General features: G+C 38.9%; 1 protein-coding gene across 2 annotated transcripts in view; it reads left to right on the forward strand.

The window, feature by feature from the left end:
* The window catches only part of DDX10 (DEAD-box helicase 10), a 267,172-nt gene that overhangs the window by 157,947 nt on the left and 87,890 nt on the right, over positions 1-21,335 (forward strand). For both annotated transcript variants that reach the window (XM_025893722.2, XM_073903699.1), the window contains exon 16: positions 6,921-6,977. In XM_025893722.2, coding sequence (XP_025749507.1) covers positions 6,921-6,977 — 57 coding nt within the window. The remainder of the gene's footprint in view (positions 1-6,920; positions 6,978-21,335) is intronic.

Genomic DNA, 21,335 nt, shown 5'->3' on the forward strand with positions numbered 1-21,335 from the left:
GGCTGTTACTATTTAATAAGCTGAACCTCTTGAAACCACTCATCAGAAGTAAGATTATAGTAGGAGCTATAATATTTGCATAGAAGACCATTAGTAAGTTAGTATATTATAAAGGCCAAACCACTACTTTTGGATGGAAACAATGTGTTTTCTTGTAATTCAGTCAGAACTCTGAAAGGTGGGCTATGGATCACATCAGTGAAAGGTGTCTTTAATGGAGTGAAAATCTGCTTTGTGGTGTGTGTCATCATTCTTAGCTCTAAAAGATTACAGTATTTAGGGTGATAATATCTGCTAGACCGGCTGGGAGTGGAGAGAAGCAATATATCATGAAGTTCTCTTTCATTCCCTTGAAATTTGCTTTGAGTGCTTTATCCATTTTGGACTGCGTGTTTAGATAACGCTGCCATGTCAAGATGTGGCTTGCCAAAAGATGGTAGAGTACTGCTCTGAGTCCCACTTACTACTAGTGTGAACAGTAGACAGAAAAGAATTAAAGGGACTTTTTAGAAAATCTATTTCGTTTTTGTTTTTGTTGACACAGGATTTAGTTGCCATGGAATCCAGGTATCTTAAACATAAATGTATATGATAGTCAAGAGGGAGGGAAGCAGTAATCAGGCACCTTAGAATAGTAGTAACAAGAACATTGACAATAATAAGCAGCTAGTTGATTGAGCCCTGCACTAAGTGCTTTGTATGTATTATTGTATTATGTGCTGACAACTTCTGAAATAAGTGAGCTAGCTTCAAACTACAGAGGATAAAACAGACTTAGAAGGAGCAGGTAGTTTGTCCAGGGTCCCACAAGTCACAAATAGCAGCCCTGAGACTCTTACCTCAAGGTCTTTGTTTTTAACTATTCAGTCTGTTTATACCTATCTTAAACCATCAGGCATTCTCTTACAGTAGCTAACTCTGAAACAGTGAATGAAAGGGTTGGAACAGGCGTGGAGATTTTGAGGAAGGAATGACAAATAATGGAAAGTGTTCTTATTTCCAGAGTAAGATCATTGGTGTCAAATAAATTAAGGAATAATGTAAGTGTTGCGGTTAGTAGCTTAGTTTAGGATCCAATACTAGTAATGTCTTTGCCTGAGTGTTCATTGAATATCTATATAGTTACTGGTACCAGAGTGCATTTTTAAGTGGCTGTGAGTCCAAGAGTCTAAGGCATTGTCAGAGAATGGTCTGGCTCAGATGACCTGAAGAAATTTTGTTACTGTCAGAAATGTCCTCATGAGGATAAAGGACTAAGCATCTGGTGTTTAACTCTTAAATGAACTTTATGAGTAAAGTTTACTTACAGGAGAGGAAAAGAGAGCCTCTTCTTGTACATCCCTAACCCCCTTTCAGTTTCAGTCCTTCCTTCTACCATTACAACAAGGTGCACTGCAAGAAAGGAGCCAGCCTGTTACTATGGAACCTTTGCCTGTAATTCGGAGATGTCTGCCTGGGAAGTTTCTGTTTTGATTCCCAAGAGCTTATAACATCTTGTGATATTCAGTTCAGCTTATTGGTACATGGGCCCTCCTTCATATCCAGCATCCAAAATAAGACATTTAAATACTCAAAATTGCATAAATCTTATCAACTGTGCGACAAGTCTTTGAGCTGTTTATAATCTCTATTTTTTATGGTTAAAATGGGATTATGGGTTTTTTTTGAAACATTATATTACGTTTGAGGGGTGGGGTGGTGGTTGTTAGACTGATGGTTAGTAGAGACTGGGGGTGAGGAACAGGGGCAGAGTTTGATGCTAAGGTAACTGAAGGGGTCTGACAAGGCTAGGTCATAGACTACAAAGACCAGGTGGGAGCTAGACTGTGTTTTGCCAGTCCTTAGAGCCCACCATGGGGCCTGGCACATAGTAGCTCAGCAAATTTTGAAAGAATTAATTAATAAATCAGTGTTTCCACATACACTTACTTTTCTCCCTGTCTTCATATCCTTGTTGGAGTTGTTACAGATTTATATATTGAAGATCAATTTTTTACATCATTCTCATGAAACTGTGGAATAGGGAACAGATCAGAGAACCTTGCTTTGTTCTGAGTCCCTGGCAAGGATTTAGGTTAACTGGGGTTGTTTGGAGGGCAGGGGATGTCTTCAGGGCCAAAGATCCTTGTAATCATTCTTTTTACTCACTTCTGTTGACCCAGTTTTCTTCCCCGAAAAAAGAGGTTCCTATACTACTGAAATAGGGATGGATGTCTCCTCCTGCTCTCTGTGACAGCTGGGAAATCAGTTCCTTACCAGAGTGACGCAGTTGCCGGAGAGTCATCCAAACAGCTAATGTTTCCACCACTTCCTGAGTTGTGTTTCCAAATCTACAAATTTCCAAGATTGCCATAGAGTGAACATGATTTAAATACATAGTCCTGACTGCTGATAAAATTCATACTTTATGGCATTTTCTTTTCTCAAAGCTAAGGACCTAGAGTTTGTGAGAAGCCAAAAGAAGTATAATAACATCTATAAAAGGAGCATTTTGTACCTTGAAATGTGATTTTTCTGTTTTCCTATCCCTTGTGAATTTGGTTTCTATTATTGAATTTCATGCTCTTCTTACATTTAATCATTTGTAGCATGGTAGGACTAAAGATAAAATTTTGCCTTTTTGTGTGGCATAAAATAGCTTTAGGTACCACTCTGTCCTCAAAAATAGGAAAATAAATGATTTAAAGCATTTGAACCACATAAAATTAAGGGGGAAGGAGAATCTCAATTACTGAATCTAATAAAATTCAGTTATATCTGCCCTCTCAGGTCCTTGTATGCCAACCCTTTGTCTTTATGTCTTCTCATTTATAGCATCTACAATTCATATATGTGTGTATACACACACACACACACACACACACACACATTTTAAGTTAGTTTTTCCTGCCTTAGCAAAGGAAAAAAAATGTACTTTCTTCCTATATCCATTTCCCAAATTTTGGATTACCATAAATTCTACTTCCTGTTTTTCTCCTCTATTTGAAGACTAATGTTTACTCCTTCCTCTTTTCAGATAGAGTGCTAACATAGCTTTTTAAGATAAGAAAGAAAAGTTTTCTCATTTTCCTTGTGTTTCACTCAGTATTGAAAGTTCTTTTTATTTGCACTGAAGCTCCATGTCATGTTCACTTCCTATTTTCAAGGTTTTAGATATACTTCATCCATCTGGGACTTGTGGTAGAAATCTTTCAAGGAAAAATTAGCCCATTTGCATACACATGTGAATTCTGATAGCCAGTTAAAATTTGAAATTTGTAATGTCCCTCCTTGTCTATAATAAGCTAATACTGGAATTCTGTAACAGTGGAAAATTGTCAACATATTTTTTCTGCTAGGGTTAAAATGGCTAGATGAAAAGGCCCAGAGTAGAGATTATGTTTACTTGTATAGACAGGGTTTTTCTGATTTGAACATATTGAGGTTATTCTTTGGAACTTTGAAGTGCCAATTTCAGATCATCTAATGTGTTGGGAGAAGGTCAGTTACTGACTAATTACAACAAAAATTTTTGTGACTGTTAAATGTGGTCATCTTTTTTCCCCCCTGCACAGAAGACTGGCAAAAACTAATTAGATAATGTCCACAAAATGCTATCAGGAAAAAAAATATGCTATCAGGATGAAAAGACCCATACAGTAGCAGACCATTATTAATAATAAAAGGAAATGGAACATTTGTCTTAAACAGATTGATAAGATAAAAACACTATACATTCACGAAATAAGTATACTTTCTAATGGACTGGAGAGTGGGGAAGAGGTGTGTGGAGTTGAGGAAGGGGAGAGGTGTGCTGGAGTTGGTGGAGGAGAGAGGTAGGCTGGAATTGAGGGGGAGGAAAAGTGTGCTGGAGTTGAGGGAGGAGATGGGGGAGGGGTGAGCTGGGAGGTGTGCTGGAGTTGAGGGAGGGGAGAGGTGTGTTAGACTTGAGGGAGGAGAGAGGTGTGCTGGAGTTGAGGGGGAGAACATTGGCTCTGAGACTGGTTTTAATCTCAGGTCCATCACTGAGTGGCTGTGTGATTTCAGACCAGATACTTAATTCCTTTGGTTCTTTTTTTTTCATCTATAAAATGTGAAAAATAATACTTTTTAAGTTTTGTTAAATGGTTTTAAGAATATATGTGAAATGTTTAACATACTGCTATTTAATTCAGATCTATTAGTGTTAGTAGGAAAATAACAATCTTAATAATAATAATGTGTTAATGGGCACAAAGGTTTTTTTTCCAGAAGTTCAGTTTCATTACTGTCTAGTTATTTGATGTTTTATACAGCTGTATCTCATGTAAGTATAGTTTTAAAATTACTTTCGGCAGCACGACGCTTGAAAGTCACTGTGACCTTTTAGAATAACATAAAATACTGCTCTGCTTAATTTTACCTTCTAAAACATGAAAACTTCCTTTTGTGGAAAATAGAAGTAAAGCGTGTGTGTAAGAGAGAAGAGAGATTACAAATATTACAAGTACAAAAATGTAATATTATATTACCAATATGTGCATCCACGAACGAAAGCCAGCTCTCAAACTGAGAGTAACTATGATCAGTTGTTGTTAATTCTTTTCTTTAATATTTGGCTACTTTCATCTATTCTGTAGTCTGCTAATGCTCATAGAAAGTCAGTAAATGATGGCAACTTTTATGAAAAATTTGGATGCAAATGTTGAGAAACTGCCATCCATGAACTTTTTTCCTCCCACAAACTGAGGAAGCATTGAGAGTATTTTATTTTAGTGGCAGAACGACTCTCACAAGCCCATCAGAGAACCAGTTCGGGGATGGCATGTAATAGCAACTGCATTAATTGGCTGCTTGTTAAAGTAATACCAGGTATTATTTTCTTCTGTTATCAGTGTCATCTGTTAAAGTCTCCAAACCCTGACATTTTGATTTTTATTAGGTTGTATTGGAACAAAGCACTAGACTCTGCACGTGAAGGCCCGGGTTAGAGAACAGTCCTGTCATCTAGTCAGCTTTTCACAAAGAGCAAATCACGTTCACAGTTCTTGTTTAGCCTTCCTTTTCCTCTCACCTTGGTCCTGGGACTTCCAATCTTTAGAATGTTCCTCTGTATAATTGCATATTGTTTAAGTTTTGCCTGCCCTTTTAATTTTATGTTTTATTTGGAAGTCAAAGGAATACCCATTTTCTCTGAAACTGGGTTAGAGATAGAATAATAACAGAAAGGAATAATTTAACATTATGCATTATTTAGGGGTGTGACACATTCACAGTTGCTATGTGAATGTGAATTTTTGTTAGTTTCCCTTAGAATTTAGCTTTCCTACTGTGTAATCCGGAGCTCTAGAAACTGAATCTATAAGCTCTGTGGACCCCCCCCATCTCTTTGCACTAATTATTATTTAACCCCTTTTGAGACTTTCAACATTTGTGTTCTCAGTTTGTCTAAAGGAGTCTATAAACCTAGATAAGGTAGTAGATTGTAGTAATTGACTGTCTTTCTCAGTGCTGGGAGCAACAGAGCAGCCTCAGGTCCTCAGAGGATGCATTAGAATTGGCTTTTGAATCTGGAGAACGTCATGTATATGTACAACATCATGGTAACAGCAGAGTTCCCAGGTTTAGAAAACTTGTTAATTCTCATATTAATAAATGTTGTAATAGTGAGTCATGGTCATAAAAGGAAATTACTTGTGGGGTGCCTGGGTAGCTCAGTCATTGGGTGTCTGCCTTCGGCTCAGGTCATGATCCCAGGGTCCTGGGATCGAGCCCCGCGTCGGGCTCCCTGTTCGGCGGGAAGCCTGCTTCTCCCTCCCACTCCCCCTTCTCATGTTCCCTCTCTCGCTGTGTCTCTCTGTCAAATAAATAAATAAAATCTTTAAAAAAAAAAAAAAAGGAAATTACTTGTTATTTACTCAGCTTTTACGTTGACCTAGCAGTTCATTAAAATTTTTTACAAATGTAAATTGTTGGCTGTGAACTTTGGATCAAGTCTAGCCTTTTTATTATTTCAGCACTTTGTTTTTGAAGAGAAAAAGAGTTTTTTTTTTAATTTAAAACAAAGTTTTTTGGGGGGTGCCTGGGTGGCTTAGTCGGTTAAGCGTCTGCCTTCAGCTCAGGTCATGATCTCAGGGTGTCAGGCTTCCTGCTCAGAGGGGAGTCTGCCTCTCCCTCTCTCTTCCCCTCCCTCCTGCTTGTGCATACACTCTCTTCTCTTTCTCTCTCTCTCAAATAAATAAAATCTTTAAAAAAACTAAAATTCTTTTCACCTTTAGCCGGGTTATTTTGTTTTGAATTTTAATATTGTACACACTAATTTTTTTTTTTAGTTTTAAAAATGTTAGTGTTGCATTTTCTGCCTGTTTTATGATCATTGGAAAACTAATGGGGCAATTAGAAAACAATTTAATAAAATAACATGCTTAATAAGAATGATCTTCCATTGTTTTTTGTTTGAGAAAATGTTGCTCCTTTTCTAAGAACGGATTTCATATCCTTTATAAATTTTCCTTTTAGAGAAAAAGAGAAATAGTCACTAATGCATTTTTTCCCTATTTGTTCTAATAGCTGACATTGATTATATACCAGTCATATGTCAGACATTGTGCCAAGCACTTATGCATAGTATTTTATATAATTCGTATACCAATTTTATGAACTGTGTACTCCTGTTATCTTCATGTTTCAATGAGAAAATGAATTACAAAATATAAATAAGTTGCCAAAAATTGCACAGCTATTAAGTGGTAGAACTGTGATCTGATTCCAGATCTGTTTGACACATACTTAATGATTACGATTACTTACGCCCAGCCCATCTTGGGCATTTAGTAAATATTTATTGAAAAATGAATGTCAGGTATCAGTTGGTTTTAAAAAAAAAAGTCAAGAATGTGTAGTCTGATTTACATGTAATAAACAAAAGTTTATATGCTGCTAATTTCCCCCTTTTTTTGTAGGAGAAAAGACTGAAGGAAAGGGAAGCCAGAAGAGAAGCCAGTAAGAAACAAGCAAAGGTAAGGGTTGGTATTTTTTAATGAGAAAAATGTTGTTAACATTGAATGGGATTTAAGTACTCTGCTTTTCCATATGCATTTTATATTTATTTATACATCATGACGTTCAGATTGGGTATAAGTCCGTGGGTGCCTGTCATTTACTTTCTCCTGTTCGTTTCTTTCCTCTGTAATGCAGAATGAAAAATACCTAAGATAATTTGCTTCTTGGCCATTACCCTACTACTCTCGCCACCTTTTCCCATTCTGTTTTGTGCCTTTTAAATATGGGAGACTGTTGGCTTTGTGGGCCAAGCTCAACAGGACTTTGAACTCTGCCGTCCTTCCGCTAGGCAGACAGCTGTGTGGACCTACTTTGATAATAGAGAACTCTGAAGGCACTGCTTGCCTCAACTCCTGGGATCTAGGGGAAAGCACTCCGTATTGCGTGCCGTCACTATTTTCTGTAGACAAAAATTTTCAGCAAGTATATATGCACAGTATCACTCATATATGTCCTGTTGTGAACACCATCCATGTGCAGCTCTAATTTTTATCTGGGGTGTTTGACACTCAGAAGGGCTCAGCTTCTACATTCTGACTGCATTGAGTACAAATGACTCCCTAGAACCGGGACCCAGTAACGTGTATCATTTCTCATGCCGTGTCTCCTCGCGCTATGCCTGACTAGCCATGATTTCTTCTTGGCAGTTAGCAAAGGTCCGACTCCCTTGAGTAAGCCCATAATATTCTTTGTCATTTTTTCCATGCTGGCCATAACTCTCAGAGAGCAAGTTAGAGATGATAACTCATTTTATAGTTCTGAAGTGGGAAGCAATTACTCTGCAGTGTAAGATGAAAAGACTGCTTATATTCAGTATTAAATATCACTCTGTCTTCAAAGGTACCTGAAAATGAGAGCTGTAGTGTGTGCGGCCTGACTGCGAAATCAGGTGGCGGATTCTGCATATGCTTTTAAAATGCAGATATGCACTGTCGTGGCATTGAAATTGCATCTTAGGGGCTGGTGTGGGAAAAATTTAAATTTAGGAAGAAAACTTTAAATCTAACGAAAGCATTTGATATTTATGAATATTGCATGGTCAGCATAAAACTAAACTTACTTCACTAAGAAGCTCTCTCACTTTGCACATAAAATTCTAAAACAAAAGATGTAATCTGGAGCCAGAAGAAAACCTGCTTAGTGTATTTCCTTTGTGTGTATTCACGCATATTTGTGTATATTGCTAAAATGGTTTGTTTTATTCTTGTTGACACTGTAGCCTTCACCTGTGTGGTGGTTTAAGTCACGAATTGTTCTCACCCATGGGGCTGCCTCTTGTGCCTCTTCTTTCATCTTTCTGTCAATTGGCATATGTGTGTATTTGGTTTTGATGCTATACCAGCTGGGATATAAACAGAGAAACTGGCAATGGCTGTCAGTTCGGGTCCACTGGGGCAGATATCTAAAGTGAACTCCCCAAGCCAAGCACACCCTTCCACCCCCTAACCCCTGTTTGTCATCCATTTGTTCCTGACATCTGGGAATGAGGACGCCTCATTTCTGTCCAACCACTAAGGCCTGTCCTGGAAATAAACAGAAGAGGCTCTACAGCTGCCGTGGCTTTGCTGCTAGGCCAGGAGCCCTCAGTAGACAGAGGCTATGCTTTAGTGATGCTCACAACCTCGACTGGCTGCTCCCAGGTGATCTTAGCAGAGGAATGAGTGGCCGGGTTGTAGCCAGGAGGACTCAAACATTTCCACGAGACACCAAGGACTGGCCACAGTGACAGATTCAGGCTGACTGTTGGAGTCCTGAGGAATTAGCTTGGATCTACCTTTTTGTGGCTCACTTCTTTTCAAATGAAAGTGGTTGGGGGGTGCCTGGGTGGCTCAGTGTTAAGCGTCTGCCTTCAGTTCAGGTCGTGATCCCAGGGCCCTGGGATCGAGCCCCACATCGGGCTCCCTGCTCAGTGGGAAGCCTGGTTCTCCCTCTCCCACTCCCCCTGCTTGTGTTCCCCGTCTCGCTGTCTCTCTCTCTCTCTGTCAAATAAATAAATAAATAAAATCTTAAAAAAAAAAAAGTGGTTGGATGAAGGCCCTTTTCAGGCTTTTCAGGTGCCCCTTTGGAAACAGACCTAGAAGATATTATTGGGAGCGACTCTGTAAAAAGGGGTGATGGCCCTATGTTCTGTGATGTCTAAGAAGACATACATGGTGTGAATTATCAGGTGTCCTTATTGTCTTTGTTCATGTGCTTTAAATGATGGATAATTTAGTTTTAAAGTAAACTTTATCCTCTCTTTAATATATTTCCACATAATCACTGTGTGGTTATGGCACACTGTGGCTGTGGTCAGCTTCAGGCTAGAGCATCTTTCAATTACTGGACCTACAAGATATCCAGAAGATGCCTTGGTGGTGACGGGAAGCGGTGTTTGCAGACCTGCTGTCACGGGACGTGTAGTTGTACCCATTTAGAGCTCTGTAGAGGATTGGTGCACAGCAGCTGACGGTGCGACAGAGGGAGACTTGCAGGGCTCTCTCAACCGTGTTTTGTGCTCCATTCGGCCAATATCATGTTCCATGAGGAGGAACATAGAAGATGCAGAGTATCGTTTTTAATTGGAAAAAATAGTGTTCGAAGGAAAGTTAATGGATTTGTCTTTATTTCCCCCCAAAGGTGAAGGCTTAATGGTGATGTGAGGTTTCAGTTTTATAAAGCATGGTTGGTGGTTATCTCTTCCGACATAGAAAGGCTTCCTAAGAAACATTGCTTTGAAGATGGAGTGCAGTGAAACAAAGTTGGAATGGATCTCTCAGGAATCTGATGCTACTCTTTGTTAAAAGAGAGATCTGAGATTCTCATAGAAAATGTGACGTGCAGTGCGAGAGGAGGAGTGAAATATGAAGTTGAAGCCCTTGAGGTTTTCTGGGTGCCCAGGGCTTAGTGATCTGGAAGGTAGAGGTCTTTGGAGTATCAAAACTTTGTTTAGCAGAGAAATATTTGAACTGCAAAATGGACTTTTTACTTTACCAGGATGTTGCGTGTTCTTATAACTTAGAAATTTTAAACTGAGGTTTGGAAAACACAGTTGTAGCAATGATCAGTAGATCACATTGCTCTTTAGGTTCAGGGAGGTGACATAATCCTGGAAATACAGCTTCACCTCATCCTTCAGCTCAATTTCATCTTGTCACTTTGGTGGTCACAAGTGCTTGTACCAACCTCTAATGTCTGGAACAATTTTGCAGAAATGTATAAAGAAAGGAACAACAGTGCCGAACCTTGAGGAAACAGATCCCCAGGAATATCTCAGTGCTGTGCTGCTTTTGAACAGAAAGTAGAGTTTATTAAACAGAAGTATGAGGTTGGTAAAAGTGAACAGTGAGTGTGGAGGAATAAAGAGTGGGAAGCAGCTCAGAGGAACTTAAATACTGGGAAGTTACGTTTTGCCTGAATATATTACAGATGCTAACGTTATTTTTTAGGCATGGGGGAAATTATATCAAAATAACTAAAGTGATGGCCTTTTCTGAGGTTGAAGTTTTATAGTTGTAAACTTTAGCTTAATTTTCTCTGGTTTTTATTGCCTTGTTTAATAAGGCAATAAAGTGACCCCAGAACACTTTATTTATTTGCTTAACAAATAGTAGACTTGGGAAACAGTTTTTTGGATACCGAGGTGGTACAGTTAGTTCTTTGAGAATATAGGATCCAGAGAGGTAGGAGTTGTGACTTTAGAGCATGAGTAGGCCTAAAGATGGTCTAGAGTTGTTTCCTCATCCACTGGCCTGTCATATATTTTTTTCTGGCCACTAATAGTTTTATACCACTGTATTTATTCATTCTGAGAGGACCTTCTCTCTCTCTCTCTCTCTTTTTTTTTTTTTTGGCTTTGGAATATCCTTTTACTTATGAAATAATGATGATTTTAATTGTCATTACTCGACAAAGCAAAAACCCTCTGTCAATCCTTTGAAATCTTTTTTGAACTTTCCCTGGTCCATGACATTTAAGAGTGTGGCCTCCGCTGATTTACTCCAGTAGTTTGGGTTGTAAACAGTACACTGAGTGCCTCGGTGTTCTGTAGAGGTATTTGGGGCAGGACCCTGGGCTCCCATTCTGACTTCAGTCAGAACAGCTCCATTTTTTCCTTCATGTATACTAAGCTTCCAGGGGAGCTTTTGTTTGAAATAATGGCTCTTCTTAAATACATACATACTTAATATTAAATAAATTAAGTCTAAAAGCAAGTAAATGACTTACCCCTCATCACTGGCTTCCTCGGTGGCAGAAATGACATGTGTACTTGGGCTCTCTGCAGCCTCATACCCTGGTACTGTTACTGCTCCATGCTCCTTCTTGATAAGTTATTTTTTACCCCTTTAAAACAAACTGACTTATGTATGTGGGCTGGCAGCTGCTTGTAGAAAATGACTAATAGCAAATCCATGAAGAGAGAGCTCTGAGCTGACACGAGGAAGTGGGCTCTCTCCGTGTTGCTGGGTGCCCCCTGACATGTCGTTTCCCCTCTGGCTTCTTATCACCATATGCAGAATGAAGGGAGTATATGACATAGTCACTTGTAATCATGTTTACATTTCTGTGCTCCCATGTAACCGTGATCTGAGCCGAGATACGTAACAAATGTGTGCTTTGTACTCAGTGCATTTCCCGATATGGGTCCTCGGCCTTTCTCGACACTCGTGGAGAGCTCCTTTGTTTTCTCTCTCATCTTACTGCAGTCTTAACCTGCTGAAGGCTCATCTTTCCTTACAGAGCCACAAAGAGATGTTAATAAATGGTCATTCCTACGTCCTAAACCTTTCTATTTATTCCTTTCTGGCAGCATTTTATTGACTGACACCAAATTAAAATTTTTCATTTTGGGGGGAAATTTCTCCTCATTTCATGTGTTTCATATAACCCTTGCACCCCCCTCCCCATTTTTTCCGCTTTTTCTGGCATTTCATAGTTTTGACATTTTACTGGTCTCTTACTTTGTTTTTAATACGGTTAGGATTTCAAGGGCTCTAGAGGGTTTATTTTGAATCAAACAACTTTTGGTGAAATTAAAAACAGGATATGGAGGGGGGTGGGAGGGATGGGGTGGCTGGGTGATAGACATTGGGGAGGGTATGTGCTATGGTGAGCGCTGTGAATTGTGCAAGACTGTTGAATCACAGATCTGTACCTCTGAAACAAATAATGCAATATATGTTAAGAAAAAAAAAAAAAGAAGATAGCAGGAGGGGAAGAATGAAGGGGGGGAATCGGAGGGGGAGACGAACCATGAGAGACGATGGACTCTGAAAAACAAACTGGGGGTTCTAGAGGGGAGGGGGTGGGGGATGGGTTAGCCTGGTGATGGGTATTAAAGAGGGCACGTTCTGCGTGGAGCACTGGGTGTTATGCACAAACAATGAATCATGGAACACTACATCCAAAACTAATGATGTAATGTATGGTGATTAACATAACAATAAAAAATTAAAAAAAATTAAAAACAGGATAATGGAAACATAAGTTTGTTTATAGTCCCAGTTCCTGGAGAAAGCAAAGGTCCTCCCTGAAAGTAAATTGCTCTCACATTTGAAGGGACTGAACCCTTCTAGGCTGCCCTTTGCTGCCCCTGATATAATCACTGATTTAATGGTGCCCTAAATGAGTCGTTCTCTTTCTCGGAGCAAACTGCTCAAATAATACCTTGCTTTAGTGCTATAGTAAGATCCATTATGCTATCTTTCTACTTTTTAAATAAACAACACAGTCTTTTAGATGACATGCTTTTTTCCCTTTAATATCTACCAAAGTGAGCGATGAAAACGGTTTAGCTTTTATTGTGATTCTCGTGTTGGTTTGGTTTGCGTGGATATCAATGTGATGGCTCCTTTCCTTCCTCTCTTCCCCTCTCTTCCCCTCCCTGCCCTTCGCTTCCTTCCCCTCCTCTTTCTTTCTTGATAATAAAGAAGGGGATTACTAAATTTGAACTTCAAACTATTGTGGATCACTTAAGAGATGCTTTTAGTCTCCCGTTGTCAGAGAATTGTCCTCCAGTCATGAAGATTTAAAGTTAACTATGGGAGGAAGAACAGTGCTGTTATAATACCTTCCACATGGTGAACACATGCTGGTCTTTTAAGACTCAGCCTATTAGTCCTCCCTTTTATGAACACGTTTCGGACCACCTCAGATAAAATGGACCTCCGCTTTTGTAACTCCCACTTCAGTCTCCTGTATGCAGCGTCTGATGGCTTATGGCACTTACTTGGATACATGTCTGTCTTTTCCTGCTCAGCTCTAAGGCTTGTTCTTGGTGTCTTCCTCACAGTGCTTGTTTCATGATAAGTACTTGAGAAATGAGTGGGTGAAGGAATGGCTTAATGGGATACAGGGCACAGCCTTAAAAATTCTTTTAAAATATTGTTTATTGCTGTAAGATATACATAAGATTCACTATTTTAGCCATCTTTAAGTGCACTGTTTGGCATTAATTACATTCACATTGCTGTGCAACCACCCCCACTACCCATTTCCAGAACCTTCTCATCCTGGACAAAAATCTGTGCCCATGAAAAGCTAACTCTCCATTCCCACCTCCCCACCCCCACCCCCAAATACAAACCTTTAAAGAGAAGACTCTTGTATTCCAAATCATTATTTTTCAAATGGGGAAGTGAAGGGTTTTATGAATAGGTGATTCTTCTAAAATCTTAACAGTTATATAACTGGCTAAACCCTAGGTCTCTGGGTGCTTACGTGTGTGTTTTTCATTCTACCTTAAGCTCCCTTCCCCCTGGTATAGCAGTATAGGAAATACCAAAGAGCACTGCATGTAGTTTAGAATTTTATTAGATTTAATTAAGGTGTCATGTATAAAAATATAATAAAAGCAAGTTATTAATACTGTACTCTCAGTCACAGTCTCAACACTTACTAAAGACTGTAACCCAAGGAATGCTGAAAGTTTCAGTAGCATCAGTGTTAAATTTATCAAAAAGATTTTTGTAAAGAATATCCCCCCTTTTTTCTGGAGAATACATAGGCATTGTAATAGGAACATGAGTTTGGGGTATAATTTTTATGGACATTGTAAAACACAACAGTCGTTAGTAGCTGCTGTCTCTCATTGATTGCGTGCTGGGTTACAAATACTGTGATTAAAGGCTCTGTGTGCGTTACGGCTTTAATCCTTACAAGTAGCACTGTGAGTTAACTGGTATTATCATGTTCGTCTTGTAAAGAAGGAAGTTGAGGTTTAGGAAATTTATGCAACTTTCTGAAGATCCGCGGCTAAGATATACAGGACTTCAAAGCCTTGACACATAAGCATTGGGCCACGTTGTCACCTTATATCCAAAGCAGTAAACAGCATAAAGAACATAAGAATCATAAAGGCTAAAGCAGACATTGGAAGTAAACTGATTTTTCTCCTGAAGTCACTCTTTTTATCTACATTTAGTTCCATCTTACAGTAGGTACTAAGAAATAGAACAGTTAGTTATATAACCGTTGGCCGATAGATATAGAATAGTGTTGATTTCCCGTTAGTTTCTATAAATCACCGTAATCCCAGTAACAGTCTTATGAATGAACTGTTATGAAATAAATTACCATTAGTTTCAGCCATGGAGATCAGTTAAACATACCATGTTCTCCTTTACTTCTTTTATACAAGCTTTTCTGTCCCTGGGCTGTCCTCTCCTTCATTGCTTTTCACTCCTAGCACTGTTTCCTTTCTGAAGCCTGTCCTGGCCCCTTCAGGCGGATTTAGGCATCTCTTTCTGCTCTGCTATACTTTTTGTACGTTAATTTGCCTTGATTCTTAGCAATTTTTGTCTTTCTCATTGCTAACCTGTAAACTCGAGATCAGCAACTGAGTTTTTTCATAGTAGCTGGCACATAGTAAATGCTCATAAATTTTTACTGAACCAAGGAAATGCAGGTATATTCATTCTTAAAGTTAGCACGCACATGTTAGTGCCGTGTCAGTCACAGTCCCCTTGAAGCCCAGGGGCTGGACCCGTAGAACGCTGTGAGTTGCACCGTACCCATGTAAATTTGTGCCAGACTGGGTGCACCCACGACACCCAGGGCTCTTCACATTGCTGTTCCTTTCCGCCCCCGTCTTGTTTATTTATCACCACCTCTAACAAATCCATTAACCTATACTAAGGTTATAGATCTTAATATTAAAACAGAGTGTAATGATCTGCCGGTGGTCCGCATCTCTTTAGAATATTTGACCCATATTCTGTTTGCTAAGAATTTAATAATCTTAAAGGTTGAAATGTCCTAATATGTACCTAATGGTTTTCCTTTTCTTCCCTTCTTTTATCTAACTTAGAATATACAAAGCTCCCCTATCTTACCGGTGGTAAGAAGGGATAATCCGTAGCAGTTTGATCCTGATTCTCACCTTCCTTGCTGACTTTAGAGCCTTAACCTCATAGAAGTTGTGACTTCACTCTGTCATCTGGTACCTTGCTCATAAATATTTTTGATCAACCAAAACAGGGAATTCTGTTAAAACTTCTCTGTTGCCAGCATTATGGTGAATATTGTATTTGGTGGTCTTGAACATGGTTTGCCTGAATAATTACAACCTAATTCAAGTGTGGTTAGACCACGGGAAAGCTAGGACTCAGATCCGGGTCTGTGTCTACCTCCTGATTCGTAGCAACTGAGAGCTGAGCAGTGGGTGTTAAGATTAAGGGTGATTGTAAATCTGTACTTTGCAAGCTGTGAACCCTGAGAACAAGAAGGAATTTCTCAGAAAACAAGTCAGGCTTATTGCTTTTAAACTTGCAATGCAATATTAGGTTAATTTGAGACAGAATTTTTGAGACAGAATTTTAATGACTAATTCAGGTGTTTCTTCTAATACTTCCTAAAGAATGTTGTTTCTTTTATAAAACATGCAAAATAAAATGTTATAACCAGATAGCATTTTAGGGAAAATAGACTCAAAACACATTTGAATTAGATGCTCCAAAAAGCACTCATGTGCTTGTGTTCTCTCTCTCGCTCTTTTTTTTTAAAAGATTTTATTTATTTATTTGTTTGAGAGAGAATGAGAGATAGAGAGCATGAGAGGGGAGAGGGTCAGAGGGAGAAGCAGACTCCCTGCTGAGCAGGGAGCCCGATGCGGGACTCGATCCCGGGACTCCAGGATCATGACCTGAGCCGAAGGCAGTCGCTTAACCAACTGAGCCACCCAGGTGCCCCTCTCTCTCACTCTTTTATACATATATGTATATGTGTATATACGTGTGTATATATGTGTGGGTATATAGGTACATACTTATGTACATACATATTACCCCTTTCTATATGTTAATAATAATTGTATTGTTAAATGTTCTAATGGACCCTGCTCATTTGAGTGGTCATTTAGGTCCATTCCAATACATAGGACTCTGAGGGCAGATTGGACCAAAACAGAGTAAGTCAGTCCCTATGATGCCCTTTATACTCATTTGTGCTTTATTCTGCTTAATCTTGGGTTAGAGATAATTGGACATTTATATGCTTGAGTTGGTGGTTTGTAGAAATATCTTCTCTAACAGAACAAATTAACTGTCTGAATCACTGTGGTCAGTTGGTAATTGTGTGGTCATTAACACATACCCTACTTTGTAGAAACCATTGTGAGCATGTGTACGTGTGTGTGTGGCCATCATGTTTATGGAGGCTGATGCTTAGAATCATTGGCCCGTATTTTTATATGTATTACCATTCACTAATGATGTGCATGACAACCGGGGCTGTAAAGCTGCTAGTGTCTTTTGGGAGATTATACTGTCGTAATTTCTTAGAGTATACATAAATCTCAAATTACTAGGGGAAAAAAGTGCATGTGGGTCCTTTTTTCCTTTCTTGTTAAGATTTTGCTTCACAACTCTGAATCCTTTCATTGATACTAGGAATAGATAATTACTGTAAATCTTGATTTTTAATGATTCTCGGAGTATGGTACAAGAATCTTTGTGGGTTCTCCATGTTATTGCTAGAGATTTTTTTCAAATTCTCATAAATCCCCAACATTGGCTATCGCAAGAATGAATTATCTAAATATCATATATATATGATATATATAAATAATAACTTAAAAGTATGTAAAGGCTGTTAAGATGATCAAAATATGAACTTGTATTGCTAAAATCATAGTGCCTTCTCGTCTTTTCTTAAATGACACACCAAATGTAGAATTGTCACTTTGTACGTAGTTTGGTGTTCAGTGTCCTCTTTTATCAGAAGAGACGGAGATAAGCAGAATGGTGTGTAAGCGGCGTCAGCCATACTTGTAACACTTGGAATGTAAGGCCGTCAGTGGCAGGGAGGACGAAGGGCACAGAGGGTGCCAGTATTTCTGAACAAGAAGGCTGTCCTCTGTCTTCTTGAGGGAGTTGGGCAAAGGGAATAATAGAAACAAAAAAGAAATGGAGTATAGGAAAAAGAAAATGGGAATACGTTTTGTGCTCAGTCCTAAAGACCAGTCCTGATTTTGGAGATGGGTGAGAGAATGAAGCTGATTCCTAATTTTCAACTATTTTTGGTATCCACTAGTGCTGTGTGAAATACTTTTTTTTGTGAATAAGGAAAGCTCTTTTGGGGGGTGAACTTTAACTTACCGTGGTGTTGTGAGCAAGCTGTAGAGTAGCCAAGCTTTCCTGCCCCTTCTCGACGCCACAAAGACTTGTGTTGGAGAGCACTACAGGCCAGCGTTCAAAAGAGGAAAGTGACTAGAAGAATTTGCTCCTGGAGGTAATCAGATACACTGAAAATAGCACTGAGAACTTGTCTTTCCCACTGACACCTTTTTTTTTTTCAGTCCTCTAATGAATTCTATATGAAATGCTTTGTGACCATGAAGCTCTAATTAACTAATCTTACTACTGTCATTCTTGCAGTTATTGTTACCAGCAACATTGACTCATTCCTGTTTGCCATGTTTTCTCTCTTTGGGCAGAGTTGTAGCCAGGTGTCTCCAGTGTTTTGCGCTGGAATATCTTTCCCTTTGCTTAGTAACCCTTTATTATTGATATGTATTACAGGATCCAAACGTTTCTTGACTTGAAGAGAACTCTGTAATTTGCTGTTTATAGACTGTGTTGTTGTAGATTGTTGACACCATCACAGTGTTTTATCCTTTTCAAAGTGCTTCCATCAAGGTTTATCGGTTTATGTAATAAGTGGAAGCATTACCATCATCTGACAGTTGAAAAAATTTTACTACAGAGAAGCTAGGTAAGTAAGTGACTTGGTTAAGGTCATACACCTAATTTAGAAGGTTAAAAAAGCCCTCTGGTTTCTGTCTCAGGACCTGAAAGGCAGAGGTCTTCTGGTACTGTTGAAGGGTTGATCTCTTTTCTGTCCTTCAAATTGTACATTAATAAATCTCAGCCTGATTGCCTTGAGCATTATCTGCAATGTTCAGGAGAGAGTGGTATTAAATTATGAGATCTGGAACTTATCTCTGTTTCTTGTCCTAAATCACTGTATATTTAGGTGCAAAATCACAGTATCCCCCTGAGCTTTTCTTGACAAACAGCACAACTCCTTGGGAGAGATGTTTGGTAATGTCTGCAAAGCTTGACATATGCCTACCCAGGGCCACACACTTGCCCTCTTAGGTATAAACCCAAGAGGAATACAGAGATGTCTCCTAAAAGATGTTCCTAGAGCAGCACTGTTCATAATCCTCAGATTCTGGAACTAACCCAAATTGTAGAGTAGATAAATTCTGCGTGTGGATACAATAGGATATTATATACAGTTACGAATTATTACTACCTGCAGTAACAAGGGCAAATTTCACAAATACTGAGCAAAAGAAGGCAGACACAAAAGAGTAAATACTACAGTATCCCATTTATATAAAGTTGTTTTGTTTTGTTTATTTATTTTAAAGTAAAATCAACATTGGGGATTAGACAGGATAGTGGGGTTACCTTTGGGGAAAAGAGGGAATTATTACTGAGAAAACAAGTATGAGGGGGGCTGTTGGAGACCTTGGGAGTGTTCTGATTTCTTACTTTGGGTGGTGGATACATGGAGGTATTCTCTTTATGAAATTTCATCAAGCTCTGTGCTTACAATTTGTGGTACTTTCCTGAATAATAGGTCATACTTAAAAAGGTTATCTTGAAAATTGGAGTGGTATACTAGATCTCTATATGTGCTTTCAATGTACATGTTTTAATTTGTGGATTTAGGAATATATATGGTATTATGGATAACACTTAACTCCAGAACTATTGGGAGCCTTTGTCCCTCGAGTCATCCATGTTTTATGAAAGCTATGAAAGAAAATTAATAATTTATATCCTTCAGATAACACATTTCCTTTTTAAATCTTGTTCCAAGAAGTATTATATTTTACCTCCTGAAACTCATAAAACAGTTTCTCCAAAATGAGAAAATAATTTTCTTATGATTCCCATGCAAATTAAAAAGAAAAATGTGTATTTTCTAAAAGGGGCATAGTAATCATTGTGCCCTTCAGACACCTTTAACCTCCTCACCACCCCAGTGAATTTTCCAGTTTCTACACCAAATTATTAGGGGTTTTGGTGGCTAGACTGTTGTCCACTTCTCTATTGTTCCTGACAGCTGAGAGAACCCTGGGAGCTGTTGAAATTGGACTTTATTTCGAATAGTGAACACAAAGGTTGATGAAATGGACATTGGTATGAATGGTCCCTGCTTGTACTACTGTAACTTCATAAATTGGAATGTATGCATAACTGACCACAGAAATTGAGAAATATTCAAAACTTGAAGGCTTACTTAATCAAAGAAGTGATTATCTTTCCATGAGTAGGCTTTTTTCATTTGGTTTATCTCATTCTTGCTATAGAGATATTCAGATATGGTACTTTCCCATGCACATCTTATGTGAATTAAGTGTTCACTCCCTTTCACCATCTACAGATAAATATCATTTGACAGGTACTTATCCAGCATCTGTCATGTACCTGGTCCAGTAGTAAGAGTTTATAGTGTCAAGGAGGAAGTAGGCTTTGTTACTGTAGCTTCATTTTATCTTACTTGAGGGAGTAAATCTCTTGCAATTCTGGATCAAATGTTAAGCTTTGAAAATGCTGCAGAAATAGTGTATTCATGATCTAAAAGTTCCTTTATCAAGAATCATACTGCTTGTCTGTGTTTGGACTATAATCACTGCTAGAACTAAGACCAGTTGTTTTATTTTACCCATCTTGATTTTCAGCTCTGTACATCAATTTTCCTCCTTACTACAGACACATTGGATTTTTATTTCATAAAGTCCTCTCATTTCCTTCAGTTGGAAATGATACACACTCTCAAGCTTATCCATTTATTTATATTAGTGCAGCTCTCTTTGGAAATGAGAAGGTATATTGTCATAGGGCATCAGCTTCATTGAAGTGGTCTTAACATGATTCTTATCTAAATTCTAAACATGACTGCTGTTGATTGCCGCTTCCTGGCATCCATCCAACCCTGAGATTTTTGCCCTTCTCAGTACAGCTGACACACGGTATTTTTGTGATATTCCTTTGAAGATAACAGAAAGCGACAGTAAGAAAAAATATTAAGTTCTACCTAAGTAAAAGGGAAAATTAAGAGCGAATGGTAGTACAGTGTGCGTTGTGAGTTGATCAGTAATGTTAGATCAGAGATTTGGGGTTTAAGGTCAGCTTTTATCACTAACTGCCAGGTTGTTGGAGCTCCCCCCAAAGACCATGAGATCTGGAGATAGAAGACCGAGGGTCTGTTCTTGCCGGTAAGCTCCAGACTCCAGTGCAGCCGTCTTTCCCTGAGCCTCAGTTTCCTTTTTAGTAGAGTAACAGCAGTGATGTTGCCTGTGTTGTCAGTCTTCCAGGTCTCTTGCAAAGACAATGAATGTGTAAGGGCTTGGAGAGCTATGAGTCACTGTAAAGAACGTCAACCATCATCATCAGTATTACTATATATTGCCTTTTTAGCAGGCTTGTCCTGAATTACCTAAGATCTAAACCAGTAGCTCCATCAAGACTGGAGTGTGTTGAATCCAAATCACTGAAAGATGTCTCAAAATGCAGGTACTTAGCTCCTCCTCACCCTCCTCCCATCAGAAGCTCTGCGAAAGGGGGCTTAATTGCATGCATTCAAACAGTACATAGGTGTATAATTAAGGTATGACCACCACTCCTTTAAGAGCCACTGGTCTAGAACCATGAGAGATGACGGACTCTGAAAAACAAACTGAGGGTTCTAGAGGGGAGGAGGGTGGGGGGAGGGGTTAGCCTGGTGATGGGTATTAAAGAGGGCATGTTCTGCGTGGAGCACTGGGTGTTATGCACAAACAATGAATCATGGAACACTACATCAAAAACTAGTGATGTAAT

The sequence above is a fragment of the Callorhinus ursinus genome, unplaced genomic scaffold (assembly GCF_003265705.2).
Source record: "Callorhinus ursinus isolate GAN/ISIS: 27379988/994484 unplaced genomic scaffold, GSC_fseal_2.0 scaffold19, whole genome shotgun sequence".
Taxonomy (NCBI): domain Eukaryota; kingdom Metazoa; phylum Chordata; class Mammalia; order Carnivora; family Otariidae; genus Callorhinus; species Callorhinus ursinus.